General features: G+C 43.2%; 1 protein-coding gene across 1 annotated transcript in view; it reads left to right on the top strand.

Annotated features, from left to right (window-relative positions):
- The window catches only part of ghra (growth hormone receptor a), a 44,640-nt gene that overhangs the window by 6,706 nt on the left and 15,562 nt on the right, over positions 1 to 22,372 (top strand). The window contains exon 2 of the mRNA XM_079517244.1: positions 9,103 to 9,221. Within this exon, the coding sequence (XP_079373370.1) occupies positions 9,107 to 9,221 (115 nt within the window). The 5' untranslated portion in view covers positions 9,103 to 9,106. The remainder of the gene's footprint in view (positions 1 to 9,102; positions 9,222 to 22,372) is intronic.

The raw sequence follows: 22,372 nt of genomic DNA, 5'->3' as shown, positions 1-22,372 counted from the left end.
TGGAATGCGTGTGAATGCATTCATGTGCATCTTCAGGAAGACAGGCTGTAATGCTACAGGCCATAATCCATAAGCCTGCAGAATTCTCAGTAACTAGCCCACCCAGGAATCCGCGATTCCACCATCACGGAAATTACCACTGATTTCGAAGCCGTCCGTGGATTTCTCGGCCATCCTGACAAAATTATATTAGTTTTTTCTACCTACTATAATAAGGATTTGTACATGGTGAGACAGGTGAGGAGTCTGACTAAGGACATCTTGTACGTAGGGCATTTTCTTCACAGGGCCCCCACTCCATGATCTGCCCTGTGGAATTTGTCAAAGCTCTAGGGGTGTAGTAGTCGTGGTACTCAACGTAGGAATCCATCCTTATCCTATTAAACTAAGGCTTGGTTCATTCATGCTTCTCTGCGTGCCTGCTTTCATGAGCCCGTGATGGCATCCACAAGCACGTGATGGCACCTGCGTCCTGTAACCAGGCGATGACATCAGAACTAAGTCGTATATTCGGCCATTCTGGTTCATGTGTCAAATCTCATCCGCATAATTTACATGAATGCACCAGTCAGGTAGTGTTGAATCAGGACCCTGTTGAATCATATTTAGAGAACATATTTTGTATCTATCGCTAGTAATTACACATCTGATTTGAGGATCTGTTCAATATCTACATCCCCCCACTAGCTCAGATTATGGAAAACAACAAAATAAACTGGCATAGTTATGCAGACGATACACAAATCTACATAATCACATCACCAGATGACTATATTGTCCAATACAAAATGCATTGAACAAATGTCTTCAATTTAACGAAGACAAAACTGAAGTAATAGTTTTTGGAGGTAGTCATGGACTCACACCTAAACAGCCACATCACAAAGTCTGCCACCTCAAAAATATAGCATGGGTTAAAGGACTAGTCCAGGATAATCTCCGGCACCGTTGGACCAATCAACGTCGAACACACTCCCTGGATGCCAGAGCAGAACCTCTGCCCCAAATGTTTCACATTGCCCATTTAGCAAAACACATTTTTCGATATTATTCCAATTTCCAACAGATTTTGTCCAAACATCACACAAATCGGTACACTATACACATTATTATTTGTCATATTCCATCCTGATTGGCTAAGATTGGTGTCCAAAGTTTGCAGGAGTGCCTCAAATCATGAGGCAACGTGCCATTGTCGTGTGCCCAGCGTATCATTGGAGGTGAGCTTCCCTCCCTCCAGGGAATATACGAAAGCCGATGCGTGGCCAAGGCGAAACGGATTGTTAAAGATGTGCATCATCCCAGCAACAGCCTGTTTGAGCCATCTAGGCGGCCACGGCCAGGCAACCGGTTCCTCAGCCTCGCCAGCCGCACACAGAGACTATGGAACACGTTCTTCTTCTCCGCCATCAGACTCATGAACAGACACTGAACACTACAAGGCCCGGACTATATGGCCATATGTCTAAGGCCTTCTGCATTTTTGCACCTGAGATCTCGCACTTTCAGTAGTTGTGTACTTTAGAGATGTTAGTTTTAACCTGCACTTAGTTCTTTATACAGATTATTTGACACTAGACTGTAGCTGTTGTATGGTCTTTTAACGCACAATGAATTTCACGTGCCTTTTACCCTGTAACTGGTATTGTTGACAATAAACTTGAACCTTGAACCTTGAACTTTGCAAGCACATTCACACTTGACTAGGCTTTTTCACATGGGCCTTTTATAGCGCCACCAGGAGGCCAATTTTTGCTTTTTTTTATATTGCTCTTACAGATTTTGCAAATCCATGGTTCAATACACATTAAGTAATCAACCCCAGTACTTGAGTCAAAGTATAGATACTTCTGGTCAAATATTACTCAACTACAAGTGAAAGTTCCTCTGTCAAATTTGGATTTAAGTTAAAGTACTGGAGTAGCCTACTTGCTTTTACAAAGCAGAGAAAACCTCCGCGCAAAAAACCCCTCCCCGTAAGTAAATCCAAAGTCGCTGATTTTCAAAAAGAATGCCAGGTTGAAAGTGGTTAAGACAGCTCATGAATGCTGCATGTTTACATTTCCAAAATATATCTCTCCTGGGATTTCCTGAGATTAATTTAACCTTGCTGACTCTTCCTTCTTTACTTTTGGAAGAATCTAAAACTAAACTTGGCTTTGCCACATTACCATGTGTGCATGTGCGCATGCGCACGCGAGCGTGCCTCGGAGGCCATGGAAGGGGCTAACACAACGAGACCAACTGACCTTCTACCCCCTAACCTTCTGTTCACTTCACTCCACCCTCATACCATCACCCCATCCGTTCTCAGTGGTGGAAAAAGTACTCGCCATTTTTACTTAAGTAAAAGTATCAATACTGCAATGTAGAACTACTACGTTACAAGTAAAAGTATGGTCATCAAAAATTACTTGAGTAAAAGTACTAAAGTATTGATATCAAAATTTACTTAAAGTACCAAAATTTGTACTTGCATAATCATAATAAGTCCCATTTCACAAGTTCAAAATGTATACAGGATTGAAGTGGTTACTGAATGTTTTCTAATAATAATTAAAATCTACAATGTAACTACCGGTAGTAACTAAGGTTTTCAAATAATGGTAGTGGAGTAAAAGTACAATATTTGACTGAAATGTAGTGGAGTAGAAGTAAAAGTATTGGAAATCGGAAATACGCAAGTAAACTACAAATACCTCAAAATTGTATAAGTACAGTACTTGAGTAAATGTACTTAGTTACTTTCCGCCACTGCCCATGCGTTCTTAGCCTCCCCCTTCTCCTGCCTACTTGTCTCACACAAACACAGATGATTAACAGAAACCAGCTCCCCAGGGAAACTTGGGGGAGGGATAGTGTCGGCAACGGGGTTACAAGTGGGTATGTGTGTGTTGGGCTGTGTTGTGCATGCGTGTGTTGGTGTGCTCGCGTGCATGTGCGTGGCGCGCGCCCACACGTGTGTGTGTGTGTGTGTGTGTTGTGTGTGTACTGCATGTGCGTGCATGTGTGTAGATTTGCCTGGTTGCATGTTGTACAGTCTGTGTTGGGTCAGAGGCAGTGGGAGGAGGGTTGACCACAGAGGATTTAAATGTTTACCAAGGGACCTTAGGAGGTCTGTACCGAACCTCCCACTTTCCTGGTTGGTTTACCCTGCCTTCCCGCATGTTTCGGGGCCCTCGATTGGCTGAGAGAGGTAGAGGAATGGAGGGGAAACATTCATTTTAGAGAGAGAGAGAGAGAGAGAGAGAGGAGCTTTCACACACAGACACTTTACTCTGATAGTGGGGGAGAACAGAGCAGAGCTTTCTACAGAGATTAACATGAGGTCACATGTTGAAATGGAGGGGCTTTGGCCCTGCATACTGTATAGTAGTGGGGCAGTGATTCCCAATATTATTCATTATTTCAAGGACCCCAGTTTGATATGCATTAGGCCACACAGATTTATTGGAATCCTTTGGTTCCATTTGTCAGAGTTACAGAACTGTAAGGGTCCCAGGGGTTGACACTAACGCTTGCCCGACTGCCCGGGGCAGGTAAATAAAATGCTCGGGCAGGTAAGGTTTGCTACCGGGTTGCCCAACCAGGCAGGTGCGCATTTTGAGTGTGGATGCAACCGTCTTTATTATATGAGATATATCTGTCTTGAACGTGCACAGCGCTCTGCGTCTCCCCCTGTCCCTATCTTTCTCCCAAGTTATAACTAATTTAAATTTTGTTGAAAGACGTCGCTCAATAGAAATACAAGATCTTTATTTAATTGAATTATTTTGTCGGGCGACCACACCGCTCGACTTTGGGAGGAAAGCAGTGTAAAATAAGAAGCATAGAACTGAAACTGATTTAAAGAAGGGGGTTTAGATGAAATCATGATAGTATCTGGAGAAACTGATCTTTTACACCATTTAAGTGGGATAAATGTCAATCAGATATATAGTATAACATCATTTTGCATTTTTGTGACAGGCCTAAACATTCTCCCCTTCCTCCCCACACACAGGAACAGTTTTGACGTTGGTTTTGACATATTATAATTTTGGAAATATTCTTTTTTTTAACATTTCACAAGATCAGTATCGGTATCGGACATATCGGTATCGGCCGATCATGAGAGAAACAGTCGGTGATCGGTATCGGTCCCAAAAAACCTGATCGGAGCATCCCTAGGAGCTACGCACTACGTCAGGACGCAAAAGCCCAGACTCTTGGAGAGTATGTGAGTTTATAAGGAAAGTTCTGTCGAATATGTCAAGGATGCCATATTACACTAAGCGAATTGCGAAGCTAATGTAGTTTAACATAACTTTTAGGCCTAGTCATTGTGGAAGTAATGTGTTGCATGTGCTGTATTGTGTGCCAGGGTTCTATAAGCTATTTTTATTCCTCATCATCTGATCTGAGTGGCCTTATATTTTGCACACACTCTAATAAATGTGTGCCAGGGTTCTATAAGCTATTTTTATTCCTCATCATCTGATCTGAGTGGCCTTATATTTTGCACACACTCTAATAAATGTTTTTACATACAGTACATGCATTTGGGACAACATTTTCGGTGTGTTAGAATTCCACTTTATACATACTTTTTGAACTGCTGCTCCAGTTCTCCTCGACCCCCCAAGAGTAATTTTTTGGAAATCCTTCAGCAGTAGTGCAGAATGTACGGGTTACGGGAACAGTTTGAAACTGATACAAGAATAGTTGGCATGATACCAAGACAGTCAGCAACTGTATCCCCAGTGTTTAACCAAGTCACTGCCACAGGTCTATGTATCCCTGGCACTGCCTGGCGTGGGATTGTGAAATCCATGATCTCGACCGCGGTCAAAAAATTATGATGATGATTACACAATATTGTTGGGAGGGAAAAAGAAAAGAAAACAATCTCAAGATCTCTTATACAGTAGTAGTGACAAGCTAAAGTAATACTTGTAATAACTTGAATTTATATAATGCCTTTTAAAAACCAAAGGACGCTTTAAGTGGATGCTTATGCCAGTTGGTCATACTTTTTGCTCCTTTGAAAACATGATGTGAAAACAGTTCCTGCATCTCTTTAGTATTTATTATACCTACTGTACACGAACACAAATGTAGTATATTGTATCTTGTCTTTGACATCCTGAATCACCTTTAAAGATTGTTGTGTGCCCCCCCTACAGTATAGTCTCTAACCTCCAAACCCCTGCTCAGAGGTTCTTAGGGCGAGTTTTCCCTAAGAATGTTCTTCAAGTTCTCGGTTGTTGTGAGCAACCTCCAAATAGCTGTGAGCTATTAGTTTCTATATTTAGATGCTGGATTTGACTGGTAGAACCTGTCCAACAACACCACCTTAGTGACCAGGAACAATTTGTCATCTTATTTTAGTTTTAGGATGTGGATATGGGAGCTGGGAGGCTGTCACCACATTTCTGTGTTTAAAGCTTTGTCAGAGATTTTAGTTCTACAAGGTTGTCTGGCAAAGGAGAGGGTGTGACCTTGTTCTATGACAACAGGCCTTGATGAGAAATGCTTCTGTTGTTGTACGTACTTCTTGCAATCATGCTTTTGGCAGAGCAAGTAATGCTTCAAATCCCAAAGGCCATAGTGGCAAGGCTGAATTTGCTTTATGGAGGGTAGTATTATAAAAAGGATAAATTACTACATTGAGTACATTTGCATACCAAACTAGTTTTTCTCAAAATGGAGCCTGACACCACAAGGAGCCTTCATTCATTCATTCATTCATTCATTCATTCATTCATTTATTTATTTATTTATTTATTTATTTATTTATTTATTTATTCATTTATTTTCTTCATTGTTTTACGATGTAGTCATTATGCCAGATAGATAGATAGATAGATAGATAGATAGATAGATAGATAGATAGATAGATAGATAGATAGATAGATAGATAGATAGATAGATAGATAGATAGATAGAGGCAGGCAGGCAGGCAGGCAGGCAGGCAGATTTGTGGCAGCGGTGGCCGAACGGTTTGCGGAGCGGTCTTGATACCGGAAGGTCGCCAGTTCGTATCCCCGGACCGGCACGTTAAAATTACCACCGCTGAAGTGCCCTTGAGCAAGGCATTGAACCACTACCATGAAATGTTCTATGAGCAGGGCTGATGCTTAGTCCAGTTACCCTGGGTAAATATAGTAACAGACAGACAGACAGACAGACAGATAGATAGATAGTTTCATAGTTCATAGTATCAGTGACCCTGCAAGTTACAAGAGTAACCTACTGGGTCATCCGAAAGTCATTATACAGTTGTCTCCACCAGGCCGAAGGCATGGAGAGAGAGTATGTTTTGCACTCCGTCCGTGTGTGTGTGCTTGTGTCTGTCCGTCTGTGTACAGCTAATCCCAAGCACCGTTAACCTGGTCGATGCCAATTTTTGCACACACTCCCTGGATGCCAACGATGAACCTCTGCCCCAAATTTTCCAGAACGGCCTGTTATAGCGCCACCAGGAGGCCGACATTTGAAAAACACATTTTTGATATTACTCCTCCAGATTCTGTCCAAAAATCCTGCAAATCGTTACACACTATCTCTACAGTCATGTGTTCAAGACGGATCTGTCCGATATTTCAGATTATATCCTAATTGGCTAACATTGGCTTTCAAAGTTTGCAGGATTGGCCCGTTTTGAACAAAAAGCCTCAAATCATGAACAGAGCGTGCAATTTACGTGAAATCTTTCACGGACGTTCCTACTAGGCTGAGGAATATATCCCACCCTTTTCACATTGGCCTATTATAGCGCCACCAGGAGGCCACAACCTGACCAGCCCTGGTGGAGACCTGTGCCCCGAGGGGCACTTTTTCTAGTTAAATATGTATTTCAACCCACCTCGATGCATATAAACAGCATTGGTGTGCATGTCAACAGACACTCAGCAACACTTCACACATATGACACAACTTACTATACAGTACACTACACACTTGGCAACATGTATCCTGCATGCAACTGAGGAACGTAGCAGTAGCATAATCATGGTCATTAATTACACCCTGTCCCATGTTAGGTTTCACATAGACCGGCTGAAAATAAGTGGCAGCCACAATTTCTGCTTACAGTATATGGAGGACATATGCTCTCGCTCTCTCTTTCGCTCTCGCACGCACGCATGCATGCATGCATGCACGCTCTCTCTCTCACACACACACACACACACACACACACACACACACACACACACACACACACACACACACACACACACACACACACACACACACACACACACACAGATGAGAGATAGGTGAAGAAAGGACCAGGAGACAACAGTGATATTGCGAATGTGATATTGTTATAGACAAATCCATGGAGGCCAGGTATAGCTAATCAGTGCTGAGGTGTAAAGCTGCGCCTAATGGTGCACCTCATGGCAGCGCCCAGGTAGGGTTGCCAACTCCCAGATTTTCAAATAACCATTTTGGTGTGCCATTTTTTTGGGGACCTTGACTGCATTTGTAGTACAATCTTTTGGCTTGCAGCGACCCCACATTGTTTCTTCAGGAACAATATTTCTAGTTGTAATATTGTAATTGTAATATAATATTATATCAAATACTACCTGACCTGTATTGACATGTATATGAGCTGTTTGAGAGTGTAAAAGTGCTATATAGTATGCATTATTTTTTACATCTACTTGCATTATAATATGATTTAGTTGATCTTATTGTATCAGTATCGGTGTATCAGTGTTGGGGTACTTAATTACATTGAACATTTAGCAGTATGAAATTGACAAAAAAATAAATCAAAATGTTAGTAAAGGTATGATTTGGAATGTATACATGAATACTTGAATGAATCTGCAGTTTGCACTGACCTAAAACTTTGCTCTACCCCTTCCAACTTATAGTTCATGCCATAAGGACTTGGTTTTATAGGTTTAACAGCATAAAAAATATTAAGCTTTACATGTCAAATGTTCAAATCATAAACTTGACCTTATTTCAGACCATTTTACAAAGCATACAGGCTTCTCAGTACCCACTCTTCAGGTTTAAATTCACATTTACTACTAGCCTAAGCCAGTGGTTCCCAGAGTGGGGTCCGGGGACCCCCAAGGGTCCTTGAGTGAGTTCCAGGGGGTCCCCAGCTAAATGATAGTTTGGAACCAAATGGACCATTATGAGTCTGTAACTCTGAGAGTGCAGGTCTATTTGGTTCCATTTGTACACTCTCAGAGTTAAATTAACATAGGTAGAAATGCCATTAAATAGGGACCTGTAGACTAATGCATGACAAACTGAGGGTCCTTGAAATTAAACGGGTTGAGAATCACTGCTAGAGCCTTAAAAATCTTCTCTTATGGGGGTCCATGGCATTAGGTTTTCAAATGGAGGTCTGCAGGCTCATTAGTGTCAATTTGGGGGTCCTTGACGTGAAAAGGTTTGGGAACCACTGCTCTAGAGTTGCTTGATGAACAAGGAACTGTGTCACTGTCAGGGCTAACTGGCACATGACAGCACAGTCCTTTGCCATTTGCAACTCTAGATTTATTATAATGGGATGAATCTAGAGTTGCAATACCATCCATTGACTCCCCACTCATCCAATTTGCATCTGCGATCTGCTTGTATTAAACAACGTTAAACTCACCAACATTGCAGCTGTAGGGAAAGCTTGAATATCCTCTTTCAAACTGCAAAGCTTTTGTTTCATAAAAATCCACCAAATCTTTTTCCCACTCAGCTCTGCACTTAGTTTTTCTTCTTTTTTAGTTCTACCTCACTACTAGAACTTTCTGACTCTGAGGTAGATAAGATTTTTGGCTGTCAACAGCATCCATTTGTGTTGTGGACCAGATAGGCACGGGGTGAAATGGTTGGTGAAATGTTTGCTAAGATATGATACTGAGAATCCCCAAAATAAAGTCATTCTTACACAAAATTCGGGACAAAGTGCGTCCCGTATCAGTTCATTTTAGTTGCCAAGTACGGTACGTTCCCATATTTTACGGGACGGTTTGGAACCCTACGCCCAGGACACGCCTTTGTGGATTCGTCTATAAATATAGTGATATGGCGTTTTCAGAACTACTGATAAATGTCTCACTCTTTCTGTCTTGTCTGTCTGTCTTCCTGCAGCGTCATGACTGTCTCCTTGCGCCGTTACAACCTCCTCCTATTCCTCCTTTCCTTACTGGCTTGTCTGCCCACAAGAGGATCAGCATTTCTTGGGGATCGTGATGACGTGACATTATCAGGTAGGTCACTGTTATTGTGAGTGTGCATGCTCTACAGTGGTCCTTGAAAGGTTGTGATGCCTTTAGATTATATGTATTTTTATTTCCGTGGTGGCAGCATTCCAAAGGCCCACAGCCAGCCACATTGTGATGCACAGCGAACCCACAGGTCCCCCATCCCCAGTGCACAACCAACCACAAACCAGGCATCTGTGTCTTATTGTCTACACCAGGCCGAAGGCATGGGGAGAGAGTATGTTTTGCACTCCGTCCGTCCGTCCGTCCGTCCGTCCGTCCGTGTGTCCGTCCGTCTGTGAACAGCTAATCTCCGGCACCGTTAACCTGGTCGATGCCACATTTTGCACACACACTCCCTGGATGCCAACGATGAACCTCTGCCCCAAAATTTTCAGAACGGTCTGTTATAGCGCCACCAGGAGGCCGCTTTGTGCAAAACAAGTTTTTGGACAGTACACCTACAGATTTTGTCCAAACATCACGTAAATTGGTACACAGTCTCTCTAGAGCCATTCAACGAAACGGGTCTCTCAGATTTCTCAGACTCCATCCTGATTGGCTAAGATTGGCTTCCAAAGTTTGCAGGAGTGCTCAGTTTCAAACAAAATGCTGCAAATCATGAACACATCGTAAAATTGTGCACGCACATTCCCACTAGGCCGAGAAACAAATGCCACATGAACATTTTCAACTTAGCCTCATGGTGGCGCTATAACTGGCCGAAAAGTGTTTTTACCTCTAACTGCACGGAGCTGTGGATAACTTTGTATGCCAACTCCCTAGAGGCCAAGGAAAAACCTTTGCATGGAATTTTTCACATCTGCTCCAGGAGGCCGACATATGTATGTATTGGCTTCTAAACTTTTCAGGAGTAGCCCGCTTTGTACCCCTTTTGTACAAATCGCCACAACTACTCAACGCCGCGTCCGATTGTGGTGAAACTGTGCATGCATATTCCCACTAGGCTTTGGAAGAAATGCCACTTGACCGTTTTCAAATCAGCCTCATGGTGGCGCTACAACAGGCCAAGCCACACACACACACACACACACACACACACACACACACACACACACACACACACACACACACACACACACACACACGTTTATATTGCTCCTAAACATTTTGCCAAACATCACACACACACACTCCTATCCTCCTGGTGGAGACCTGTGCCCAGAAGGGCACTTTTTCTAGTTTGTTCTATTATATAAACCTGTTTCAGTATTCTGCACCCTTTGGGTTATATTTGGCCGTTTTGGTTGTTGAGGGCCAGGTGGTCCCTGGATTGGGTTCTGGTGAGCAGGCCGTCTTCAGAGTTTTGAGAACCTTGGTGGTGACGCCGTATAGGAGGCGATTGCAGTAGTGGAGCCTGGATGTGATGAAGCCATGAATGAGTGTCTCAGCAGCAGTGTGTGATAGGCTTGGACGAAGGTGGGCAATGTTACGGAGGTGAAAGAAGGCAGTTTTAGTGATTTGGTTGACATGGGACTGGAAGGAGAGGGTGGGGTCCAGGATGACCCCACCCTGACACAGAGATACTGTGTACCGATTTGTGTGACGTATGGATATGGATAAAATAGAGTAATATTTTATTAAGTAATATAAAAAAGTGTGTTTTGCAAAAATCTGCCTCAAGTTATGGTACGGCTATAACAGGCCGTTCTGGAAAACTTGGGGTAGCGGTTCGGAATTGGCATCCAGGGAGTATGTGTATGTGCCACACATTAGCTGGTAACAGACGGACGGACGGACGGACAGGGACAAAAACATAGTCTTTGCCATGCTATCGCCTGGCAGACACAATCACACCCCACAAACAGAACATTGTTTTAACAATTGCTCTACATGCGTCCTGTGTCAGCCCTTTGGCATAAAACGTATCAATCAATCATTAACAGAGGTGATTTCAGTTTTGCACACTGTTGACATTTGCTATCGAATCTTATGTCAGTCACAAGTAGAGTTGTCCCGATACCATTTTTTTCAGAGCGAGTACAAGTACTTAATTTTTAGTACTCGCCGATACCAAGTACCGATACGAGTACTTTATTTTTGTGTAACCACTTATTTTACCCCCTTTTTCTCATATATGCAGATGGTTCTCCGATCTACACTTTGTGTAGTTGTCATTTATGCTTGTAGATCGGCTGTAGATCAGTGTTGGGTCAGACTTGCTCCCGTTGCATTCGTTCAGCCTAGTGTCAATTGGATGTTTTGGTACTCGGGTCAGAGTATCGGGGCCTGTTCCGAGTACTTGAGGGTGGTATCGGCCCGAGTACCCGATACCAGTATCCGTATCGGAACAACTCTAGTCACAAGTTGCAGAATCCTGTGTTTGCTCAGACTCATGTGGGAGAGTTCAACGTTGAGCAAACGGCACCCTTTCCTGGTTTGACTTGTCAAACAGGCCAGCAATCAATAGGGCTTGGAAGAAGGGTAAATATACGGCGTGGGCTTCTGTGTCAGAGTCCAGGGATAAGACAATACAGGTGGTTAATCCAGCTGTCACTGAACCATTTGAAATAATTAGGGGAAAGAATCTAAACGGATGACCTTATCATTTGAATGTAATTAACCACCAGCGCTTCGACATGCCTTGGAGCAATCTGAGAGACCACAGTTGAGCAATGTCTGGATCAAGCATCGTCTGTTTTAGCACAATATTGTTCTCAGAAAGCAGAGTTCTCTGAGCCTGTTGAGTCAGTGCTGTCAACTGGCATGTTGATGGATGAATCATGAATGCAGGGGGTCCCAAAGTCTCCAAGGACCCCCAAACAGCCTGGTAGCCTCTGGCGCGATTGCAATATATTTTATTATTATATTATATTATTATTTCACAATGCATTGTGACGTGTTGTGAATGTTGTTGTGTGCATGTGTCCACTATTTTCACTATTTTTTTTAAAAAGAAAGGTGTTTTGCACAATGTTGAACATTTTTGACAATAATGAAATGCCCAAATAGGGCCACTAGGTTGAAACTTGAAAGTGATTCAACTTGAATTTGACTTGAAATTCAGGAGGCCTTGGAGCCAACTTTGAAAGCCTATGGATTGCATCTAGTGTGCAGCCCTGCAACATTACAGTTGGCCAATTAATGTGTTCTGATTTGAAATTGTTCTAAGATAGGAAAATCCTTACACAAATTGAACCACATCTGCTTTTTGTTCAAATGTACATGTTTTGAAAAAGAAAAAGAGAAAAATAAAACTGTTCAACTCCTCATTTATGAATTGTTTTGCTTAGCGGTTATGTTTCTCTGGATTATGCACAAGTTTCTCTACACGCACATGCGCGTGCGTGCGTGTGTGTGTGTGCGTGCGTACGTGCGTGGTTGCGTGCGTGCATGTGTGCGTGCGTGCGTTGAAGGTTGAGTAACACAGCTTCATGGGCTCATATGGAATAAGTAACGTAGTACACTGGCTATTTCCACTTAAAGCCTGACATGGACATTTGATGGTCGAAAATGAAAGCAGTTCAGAAGACGGACATGTGGCTTTTGTCCTTAATATTCTGGCGTAATCTTGTGTTTCAATTTCTGTCTGTGGATTTACTGGTCTTCCATTGGGTGGGAGAGCAAACTGAGCTGTATATACCAGTGGATCATTTAGATGAATGTGGTTCAGTTATTGGCCCATGTTTTCAGGAATTAATGGCTGTAATAGTGTTTGGCAGAATATGAGAATTCTGCTGAAAATAACTTGGCTCATAGACATGCCCTAACTTCTAGTGAGAGTTAACATTCATTAGCGTAGCATGATTGTTTATGCAACTACAGTGATGAAAATGTCCTCCATTGTGTTATTTAATGCCTGACAGACATTTTCTTTTTAGCATAGCATATATTGCACTGGTTATCAACAGAAACGATTACTTATGATTCATTTTAAACAAACAGAGAGGTTTGAAACCAGTGCACTTTGCCCTAGCTGTTTAAACCAAAACTGAGTTTGCATTTGTCCAGCATAGCAAAAAACTTTATGGGAGTGAGTTTAAAATATTGTCTGATGATAAGACTGATCATCTCCCAGATAATTGTCAATAGCCGTGGGTAAGTAAGGTAAAGGTAAAACTAGTAGTTCAGTTGGCTGGCAACTATCGGATCTTCCCCCTCATTTTGTCCAACATCTGTAGACAAACAACAGCTGCTGATAGGGTGAGCAAATACACACAGCGTGCAACTGTCTCAGTGTTTCTCAGACATATCAATACAGTATAACCTCCGTGCTTCCCACATGCCTGTGTCTATATTTGAAATACTTTATTTACACTTTTACCCACAACAATCTTGCGTGCTACTGCCAGAAGGCTTGTTGAGTGTTTAAGGTAGAACTCAGGAGTGATTACTTTATGTCGTGCCTTGTTTTGTTTGGGTAGAGCCCTTTTAGTTCCTCTTGGGTTAACCTAAGAGGCTTCCTGGTAGACTTGGATGTGTTTTGTAGTTTCTTGTAAAAAAAGGTTTTCTTCTAGAGATCCAACCACTTCACAATTAGAGAGGAGACTTTTGGAAGTGCTCCTCTGTGTTTAAGGGCTTACCAGAGTGATTATAGTCTATGTTCCTCGTTTGTCTTTCTGATTCCTGGTCTCCCTGTTCTGTCTTTTGCTCACTCTGTCTGTCTTGCTGTCTCTCTCTGTCTTCCTTTTCGCGTGCTGAAAATAACAGAAATACAAGCTCACAACGTATCTCATTGCAGCACGTTGTGAGTTTGTAGATCGGCTATTTCCGTGCGTGCCACCAGCATGCAACAGAGTATAAATAAGACTGATTACTCCCTCTCTGTCTGTCTCATTACAGACCTCAGCATCAATCCAGCTAATTGAGACCCACTGCCGTAACCAGTGGTAACCACACATACAGGCTGTAGGTGTGGCCTGGTCGGCCGTGCATTGCACACGCTACAATTACATCTTCGTCAAAGAGAGAACCACTTTTGGTGTGTTGCTGTTGTTGTGTGTACGTAGTACGCCGTGTGCAGCACGCTCAGGACAAATGTGGGATAGGGCGAAGTTAGACAGAGTTTGGAAAGTATATTTGAAGCTAGAAAACGAATATTGGGAATAGTGTGATTAAATTAGAGATGGCAAGAAGATATGCAGACCGGAGTGAGGATTCTGGGTGTAGGTTGCGACGTTGTGTACAGTTGGGTGCCACCGATATTGTCCCTTATCATTTGACCCATTTAGGCCTGACCTCAACATTTTAAAAAATCCTTATAAATCCTCCAGTTTTCTGAAATAAATATTTTCACTATTTTTCAAAAATAGCAGACCTACAAGCTCGTAGCGCGCCACTCGGTGGCGCGCTATGAGCTTGTAGATCTGCTATTTTTCAATAGCTAAATTATAACATAATGTTTAAAACACCAAAAGGGGTTCCCGCCCAAAATGGGTTAACTGTCCTTTTGCGCAGATCACGCAAACCTCAGCAAAAAGAACAATATCGATGGCCTCCAACTGTACATGTGTGAGGGGTGAAGAAGCAAGGCAAAGGTCTGTGTGTAACAGTATAAGTAGGGTGCACTGTAAAATCCTCAGGCGTTCATTTAACTCTTTGGTTACATTAAACTCTCTCAGAGTGACACATGGATAAATGAACACTGAGGGTTTTACGGTGTAGTAGCGCGACTCTGCAACAGCTGCAGAGTCATTCTGGGCTCACACTGAACTGTCACCCATAACACGTCGTATGAAAGGTCACAAGTTCAAATCACTACTGGCTTGGCCGTGTGAAACCTTCTGACACACTACCAAACTGCTCCTGGGGCCTACACAGTAAAATAATGTGTCTGAGAGTGTTCAAACGCACCCTTAAGGGTCCATTTGGTTACATTTTTGCACTCTTCTGAGTTACAAATAAAGTAACACTGTGGACTTTATGTCAAGTTTCATAGGTGAAACAGATAAAAAGACAGAAAGTGAAAGATTGAGTTTTCACTTTGCACACACACACACACACACACACACACACACACACAGTCGCGCGCACACACACACACACACACACACACACACACACACACACACACACACACATACACACACACATACACACACACATTTAACATCTTTATTTGCATTCACATTTTACAAGAAATTTCTTGAGCACAAACAATAGTGGATGCACAAACTTGGAAAAAAAAGCTCTACAACAAGTGCTTCAGGATACATATCACGGGTACAGAAAGCATCGCCTTCTCCATATATGGCGACTGCCAATTATTGCAGACACTGAACAGAATTTTGCCGATGCCTTAGCTCTTGGCTTGGGCATGCCTGCAATCTGCAGGCCCCTCACGACTGATTTATGGACATTACACAAGTAGTTTACATCTGTAGCCAAGTTGTATAATAGCATCCTTAAGACACTGGTACTTAAGCACCTTGGTAAGGAATGCCTCTTCCAGACTGTGGTCAAATGTACATGCCACTTCCAAAACACACACACACACGCACGCACGCACGCACGCACGCACGCACATGCACGCATGCATGTGAAGGTCAGGTGCATACATGTGTCCATTCCTGTAACCCCCCCAAACCATCCCCACTCATCTGTATTTACTCTCACCTGGCGCTAATATGACATAATTAAGCCATAACAGTGGGCTGTGTGATGGCATTAGGGGAGATTAGCTTCATTAACCGGGGCTAATATACAACTGAGGTTGGTTGTAAAGCTTACTGGGTCACTGTGTTACCGTGCAGGCCAAGTTCACATCCATCACACATCAAAGCTACAGCATGGGAAGAGAACTGGCGGGATACACTGTAGCCAGCCTAATACTCTGTCTGAACCTTAATGAGACCACACAGGAGCCATATTCCATAGCACTGAACTGAGGGCAGGCAGGGTCCGTACAGTCAGTTTTTCAGCTGGGAGGTGAGTACCGCAAGGTTATGAAGCCCTCAACTGGGTGGCAAGGTAATTGCCATTTCTGTGTGTATGCATGCGTCGTGCATGCGTCGGTGAACGTGTGTACACATGAAAATGTGCGTGTGTATGTCACTTGTTTGCATGCCCCTCTTATCTCAGTATCTTGTTGCGGTTTCTTACCTTCTTTCTTCTTCCTAACCTTTAACCCCGTTACAGAATGTCACACAGCTACACCCAACTCAACATACCAGCGCTGCATTCAGCTTGTCTCAGTGTGAAATACAAATGTACACTCCATAGCTAGTAGCCCAACAGAAGTCTGTGTGGAAAGAATTGTGGAATTAAAAGGAAATAGCTCTCTCTCTCCCTCTCTCTCTCTCTCCCCCCTCTGTGTCACCTATGTCACCATGGACACGTTGCCTGTGGAAGACACATTTCTGTTGTAGACAGACAACGCACGGTGCCTCAGCTGGTTTCAAGGTGTTGCAGAGAGACAATGTGTGGTACTTTTCATTTTCTTTTCTTTTTTTGGAGGGGGGTGTGCCTATACTGTTATATATATGTTCCTTCCTTCCTATTATGCTTCCCTATGTCCCTGTCTCTCTGTTACTCAAACCACAGGATTATGGTTCACATTCTGTTTTGAGTGCCGTGTAATTGTGCTGGTGCTATTGACAGCCAGAACATTACCTGTGCTTATGAATTGACAGACCGTGGAACAACAAGTCCCTCTGTGCTTGCTATGTGTCATTTAACAGCATAGAGCAATCAAATCAATTGCTTTATAACAACATGATAGAGAAACACGTTGGGTCGTGCATGTGTGCGCGTGTAGCTGTGTACACGCGTGTGTGCATGCGTGCGTGTGTATGTGCAAGAGAGAAAGAAAGAGAGATAGAGAGAGACAGGGCCAAAAGTAGCAGTGGAGAGAGAGTATAATGTATTTAAGATAAAAGTAGTACACCCACATCGTAAAATCTTCAGTGTTAATGTATCAATTTGTAATGAGTGAAATTTGAAAACTCTCTGCTATAGCTGCTACTGTATGAACATTAGGGCAGATCCAGTGAGAACAGAAACTTTTTGATTTACCTGTTACTAATTAGATAATGACTCATCTAGCCTAAAGCCTTGCGTATACAGTAACCCTTCATCCTCCTAATGTTTACTTATGGACCAATGAATGGACATGCACACCACCTTGGCATGAGAATAAAGACTGTTATATTTATTAATACAATGAATTTCACCATTCGATTTTATGGCATGAAGCAGCAGTACATCCTGTTTTCACATCTGTGTATGCACACACACACACACACGCACAAGCACACACGCACATGGGTGGTGTTAACGTATCCATTTGTAACTATGAGAGTGTACAAATGCAACCAAATGGTCTTAAATGGGGGTTGGCATTACTGAGTAATTATTTAATACGGACTCCCTGACAGTCTTTTGATGTGTTAGCCTGCTAGTGTTGAGTTCTTGCATGTACAAATGAGCTGGAAAAGGTGGTCATTTGTGGCGACAGCGTCACAGGCCAGATATCCCTTCTTCTCTTCAGCACAAGTCAGGCATTTAGCAATATGGCTACTGATGAAGCCTGATTGCTCTTTTCCTCCTACCTTTTAGCTCCCCATTGAGCAGCTTGCTGGGTGGGTGGGAGAGAGCATTTAGAGCGTTTATTTAGGCTTTTTTGTGGATTTTTAAAGCCTAATGGCTAAAGCTGCTGTCTCGGCAGACGGACACAGGCTGTTTCCTAGCTACGCCATGAGGGCCGATGTAGAGAGGAAGTGAACCTCGGAGCTGTTTTTCAGCACCAGGACCACACACACACATCACATCACACGTGCCTGTGCACATGACAGGTTACACAGGTGCACGCATACACGCATGCACACACACACACACGCACGCACGCACGCACGCACGCACACACACAGCTCAGGCAGGTTAAAGGTAGACGCAAAACACAGCCGGAAACAACCATGCACACACAAATGCACACACTCATTGATGATAATGTGCACACAACGCACAAACTGGGATTAGGGCTGCATGATTATGCCGAAAAGGATAATACTGATTATTTAGCATAGATCATTATGATTACTGGTGGGAAAATCTTAATTTCTTAATGCCTTTGTTGTTCATTAAAATCATATATATTTGTTCAAATGGTACGCAATGACCTGTGATTTTATTGTGTCTCTGAGAGCCTGATTGGTTATAAACTCCCTTGCTTTATTATGGAATAAAATATGTTCATGCTGAAAAGGGGGGGGGGGGAATGAATAAGACTAGTCAGGGGGGGGGCATGAATAAGACTAGTCAGGGGGGGGGGGGGGGGGGGGCATGAATAAGACTAGTCAGGGGGGGGCATGAATAAGACTAGTCAGGGGGGGCATGAATAAGACTAGTCAGGGGGGGGGGCATGAATAAGACTAGTCAGGGGGGGCATGAATAAGACTAGTCAGGGGGGGGGGGCATGAATAAGACTAGTCAGGGGGGGGGGGCATGAATAAGACTAGTCAGGGGGGGGGGGCATGAATAAGACTAGTCAGGGGGGGGGGGGCATGAATAAGACTAGTCAGGGGGGGGGGCATGAATAAGACTAGTCAGGGGGGGCATGAATAAGACTAGTCAGGGGGGGGCATGAATAAGACTAGTCAGGGGGGGCATGAATAAGACTAGTCAGGGGGGGGCATGAATAAGACTAGTCAGGGGGGGGGGGCATGAATAAGACTAGTCAGGGGGGGGCATGAATAAGACTAGTCAGGGGGGGGGGCATGAATAAGACTAGTCAGGGGGGGGCATGAATAAGACTAGTCAGGCTGCAACATGACATCATGTCTGAAAAACACTCCCGCACACTGTCTTCAAAAGCAGTTAAAGGCTTTAATGGGAAATCACAACTTTTTGCTCTATAAGACCTTCATCAGGCTATCTTTATGTCAGACGTTTTCGGGTCGGAAGACTAGAAAAAGCACCATAAATTCAGTCCATTTATTCATTTACCATTTATTTTATATTATTGTAAAACGACAATGTTCCATATTTATTTGTATTAATTGTGCAGCCTCCTGCTTAATTAAGAGATCACTCCTTGAAGGTGCAAATGTTTTTTTTCCCACGACCCTGGAGGGCAGTCACATTACTGCTTAATACACTACATGGCTTTCATCAAGGTTGTCTGTTTCTCTCCTGGCATTTGGCAGGTACAGGCAGGATTCTGTTTCTCATCAATTTAGGCACAGTATAATGAGTTTAGGGTGGGGCTTAATTTATACTTTTCCCAGCGACCATTTCAAAGTGTGAATTAAGAAAGGCCCTATGACAACATTGACAGCTTCTATAGGGAGAGTACCTCGAAGCCACTTTACTGCACTTGCAGGAGCTTAAACCAGTTCTAAACCATACAGCTTGTGAAGCAGTTTATCTTACATTGTGGCCGCAGTGTTTACCTATTAGAAAGCTTTATTATTACTGTTCTGTATTCAGAAACAAGATGGGGTCTAATAACGCTTTGGTTTGGCTTTATCTCATTAGAGCAGTACTATTCATTCACCTTATTTCTGGAAAAGGGCACTTATGATATTGTTATTGACTATTCAAAATACAGTATGTTACTTTGTTCTAAATATCCACAGGGTTGACAAACTAGTTGACATAGATGAAGTTCTGGACACTTTATTCTGATATTGTGTAGATATCCATAGACATTCTCTGGACATACCGCTAAACACGTTTGTTTATTCTGATCTGCTCTATAGGACTTTGTTTAAGCATGTTCTATAGAAGGGTGAGGGAGAGAGTGAGAGATAGAGGCAGGGCTGAGAATTAGGTGTTTCTGCCTATTGACACACTTTGGCTTCAGCTGCAGAATAAGCCATCCAGAGTTAGTGGCATTTGAAACAACTGAGAATGAAGCATAAAAAAATGCTGACCTTTATCAATGAAGCTCTTTAGCAAAACTGCTGGGCTGCTATCTAGCTCAACCTGCTCAGTTAAGTCTAAACCTAACTGGTGAAAATACATTAACAAAAAAGCTATGATGTTGATGTTTTTGATATGGGGCACTTCCAGCCAGCCGACGCTAAGCTCGTGAAATTCATAAAAAGCACCATGCCACTAACAATAGATATAGGGGCTAAGATGGGAGAAATGCTTAAAAACTATGGAGATTAGCATACTTGCCTTCAGGATTGGAGTAAGTCAATAAAAAGGAAATGGACTAAATCAATGGCCTATGACACACAAAAGTGCATGACGTTCTTGATGAAATGACCTATTGACAAGGTCTCACACTGATGCCTGTGTTTCACACACACAGAGAATACTGAGATACTGAGATTGCGAGCAAGACATCTACATGCTCCTCTCAGTGTACTTTTAGATATGCTATTTTTGCCAAATGTTTGCCTACATACCCAGAGTATGGTTGTGGTTAATTATTTCTCTGTGATTGTCTGTGGTACACTGTAAAATCCTGATTGTTAATGGAGTTCTGAGTTAAAGGCTCTGCAGGATTGGATTTTGCAGTGTGTGGTTACTGTCCAGATCCATCCCAGGTCTGCGGCAAATCGTTTGATGGTGGCAGGCAGCTGGAATTTGTTGGACGGGAGAGAGAGCTGAACAAGCAAAGCTGTGGGAGATGAAGGGTGGGAGGCACCGAACTGTAAGCTCACACAACGTGTGGCGTCAGGACGCGTTGTGAACTCGTAGATCGGCTATTTGCGCAATTTTGTAAAACCAGAAAATGACTATAATGACATGCCCAAAATAGATATGCCAGTTTGAAAATGGTTAACATCACAAAGTGAGAATGGGCACTTTAAAGACCACCGATCGGGTGGCATTGTCTGTGTTCATAAAAGGCAAATTGTTTTGTACATGTGTGTGTGACTGTGCATGTTTATTTGTTGCGCATGGTGTATATGTATGCAGTCGCATTGTGACTAAAAGGAAATTGGATATTTTTGTATCATTCTTTGTGCGTAGTTAGTATGTATACAGTGCCGTGTGAGGTGAGCTGTGAAGTGTGCTTATGTTTGTGGTCCACGTGTGATTGATTCCACAGCCAAGGAGGATGAGGGGGAAGGGGGCGGAATAGAAATCAATGTTACCTTCAGCTGCTTATTTATGGTTGCACCAAATCCCCGGTCTCTCAACTAGATGAGAATCTGCTCTGAGTAGGAGAGAGAGAGTAGAAGTAGTGTGTGTGTGTGTGTGTGTGTGTGTGTGTGTGTGTGTGTGTGTGCGTGCGTGCCTGCCTGCCTGCCTGCCTGCCTGCCTGCCTGCCTGCCTGCCTGCGTGCGTGCGTGCGTGCGTGCGTGCGTGCGTGCGTGCGTGCGTGTTGCGGAGTGGAGGGGTACATACAATTACAATTTACAATTAAGCATTTAGCAGACGCTTAGCCAGGCCGTGACCAAGGTATAGTGGAGGCCGAGAGTAAGGACATCATTTGGGGTCCTAGGGGATGGCAACCACCACGTAGCATTCGCATATAACCTCTACTAGTTATAGTGTTAAGTGTTTTCTTGTCTGCAACCATACATTCATTAGACACTTTCAAACTGGTGCCCCAAATGTTGGGTATGCCATGCATGATTGTAATCCGCACAGGCACACAATACAACACGTTATGGATGTGCTAGTTTAGCTATATTTGAAATAGGGCTTCAGTGATAACAATTCTTTGTGCATCCTCTGTACTCTGCATGATGAACAGAGAGGGATAGAGTGGAAAGGCAAAAAAGATTAAGTGAAAAGCAACTGAGCGTGAGTCCTGGCATTTTAGTTTTATAGATGCAATAGTCTCTGAAGACAGAAGTGTTGACTCCTGCAGGTTCCAAATGCTTCCGCCTACGTGTCTGTAATTCAGAAGTTCAAAATGAGTTGTAATTAATAAGACGGATATCCGGTCATTTCCCCACTTCCGTATCCCCTGTGTGCAGTCACTTAAATAACTCCTACTGGAAAACGAATTAGCAGGAATGTAAATTTGTACATTCAAGAATAATTTTACAAATTACAAATACTTTCTCATCAGACACTTAAATAAAATCACACCCATGGGAAGTAAGTGGTGCAACTCCGTGTGGGGGTCCCCGGGGGGTCCCCGGAACTTCCAGACCTGCAGGAACGCGCCCAGGGTGCCGGCCCAGTTCCGGCGAGCCGCACCGCGTCCGAAACGGTCGAGAAATGACAGAGTTACCGTGTGGGGGTCTCCAGGGGGTCCCTCTACTGTACTGTACTGTACTGTACTGTAC

This window comes from Electrona antarctica (assembly GCF_951216825.1).
Source record: "Electrona antarctica genome assembly, chromosome: 12".
Classification (NCBI taxonomy): domain Eukaryota; kingdom Metazoa; phylum Chordata; class Actinopteri; order Myctophiformes; family Myctophidae; genus Electrona; species Electrona antarctica.
Note: the sequence above shows the minus strand (reverse complement) of the source record. Positions and strands in the feature narration are given on the sequence as shown.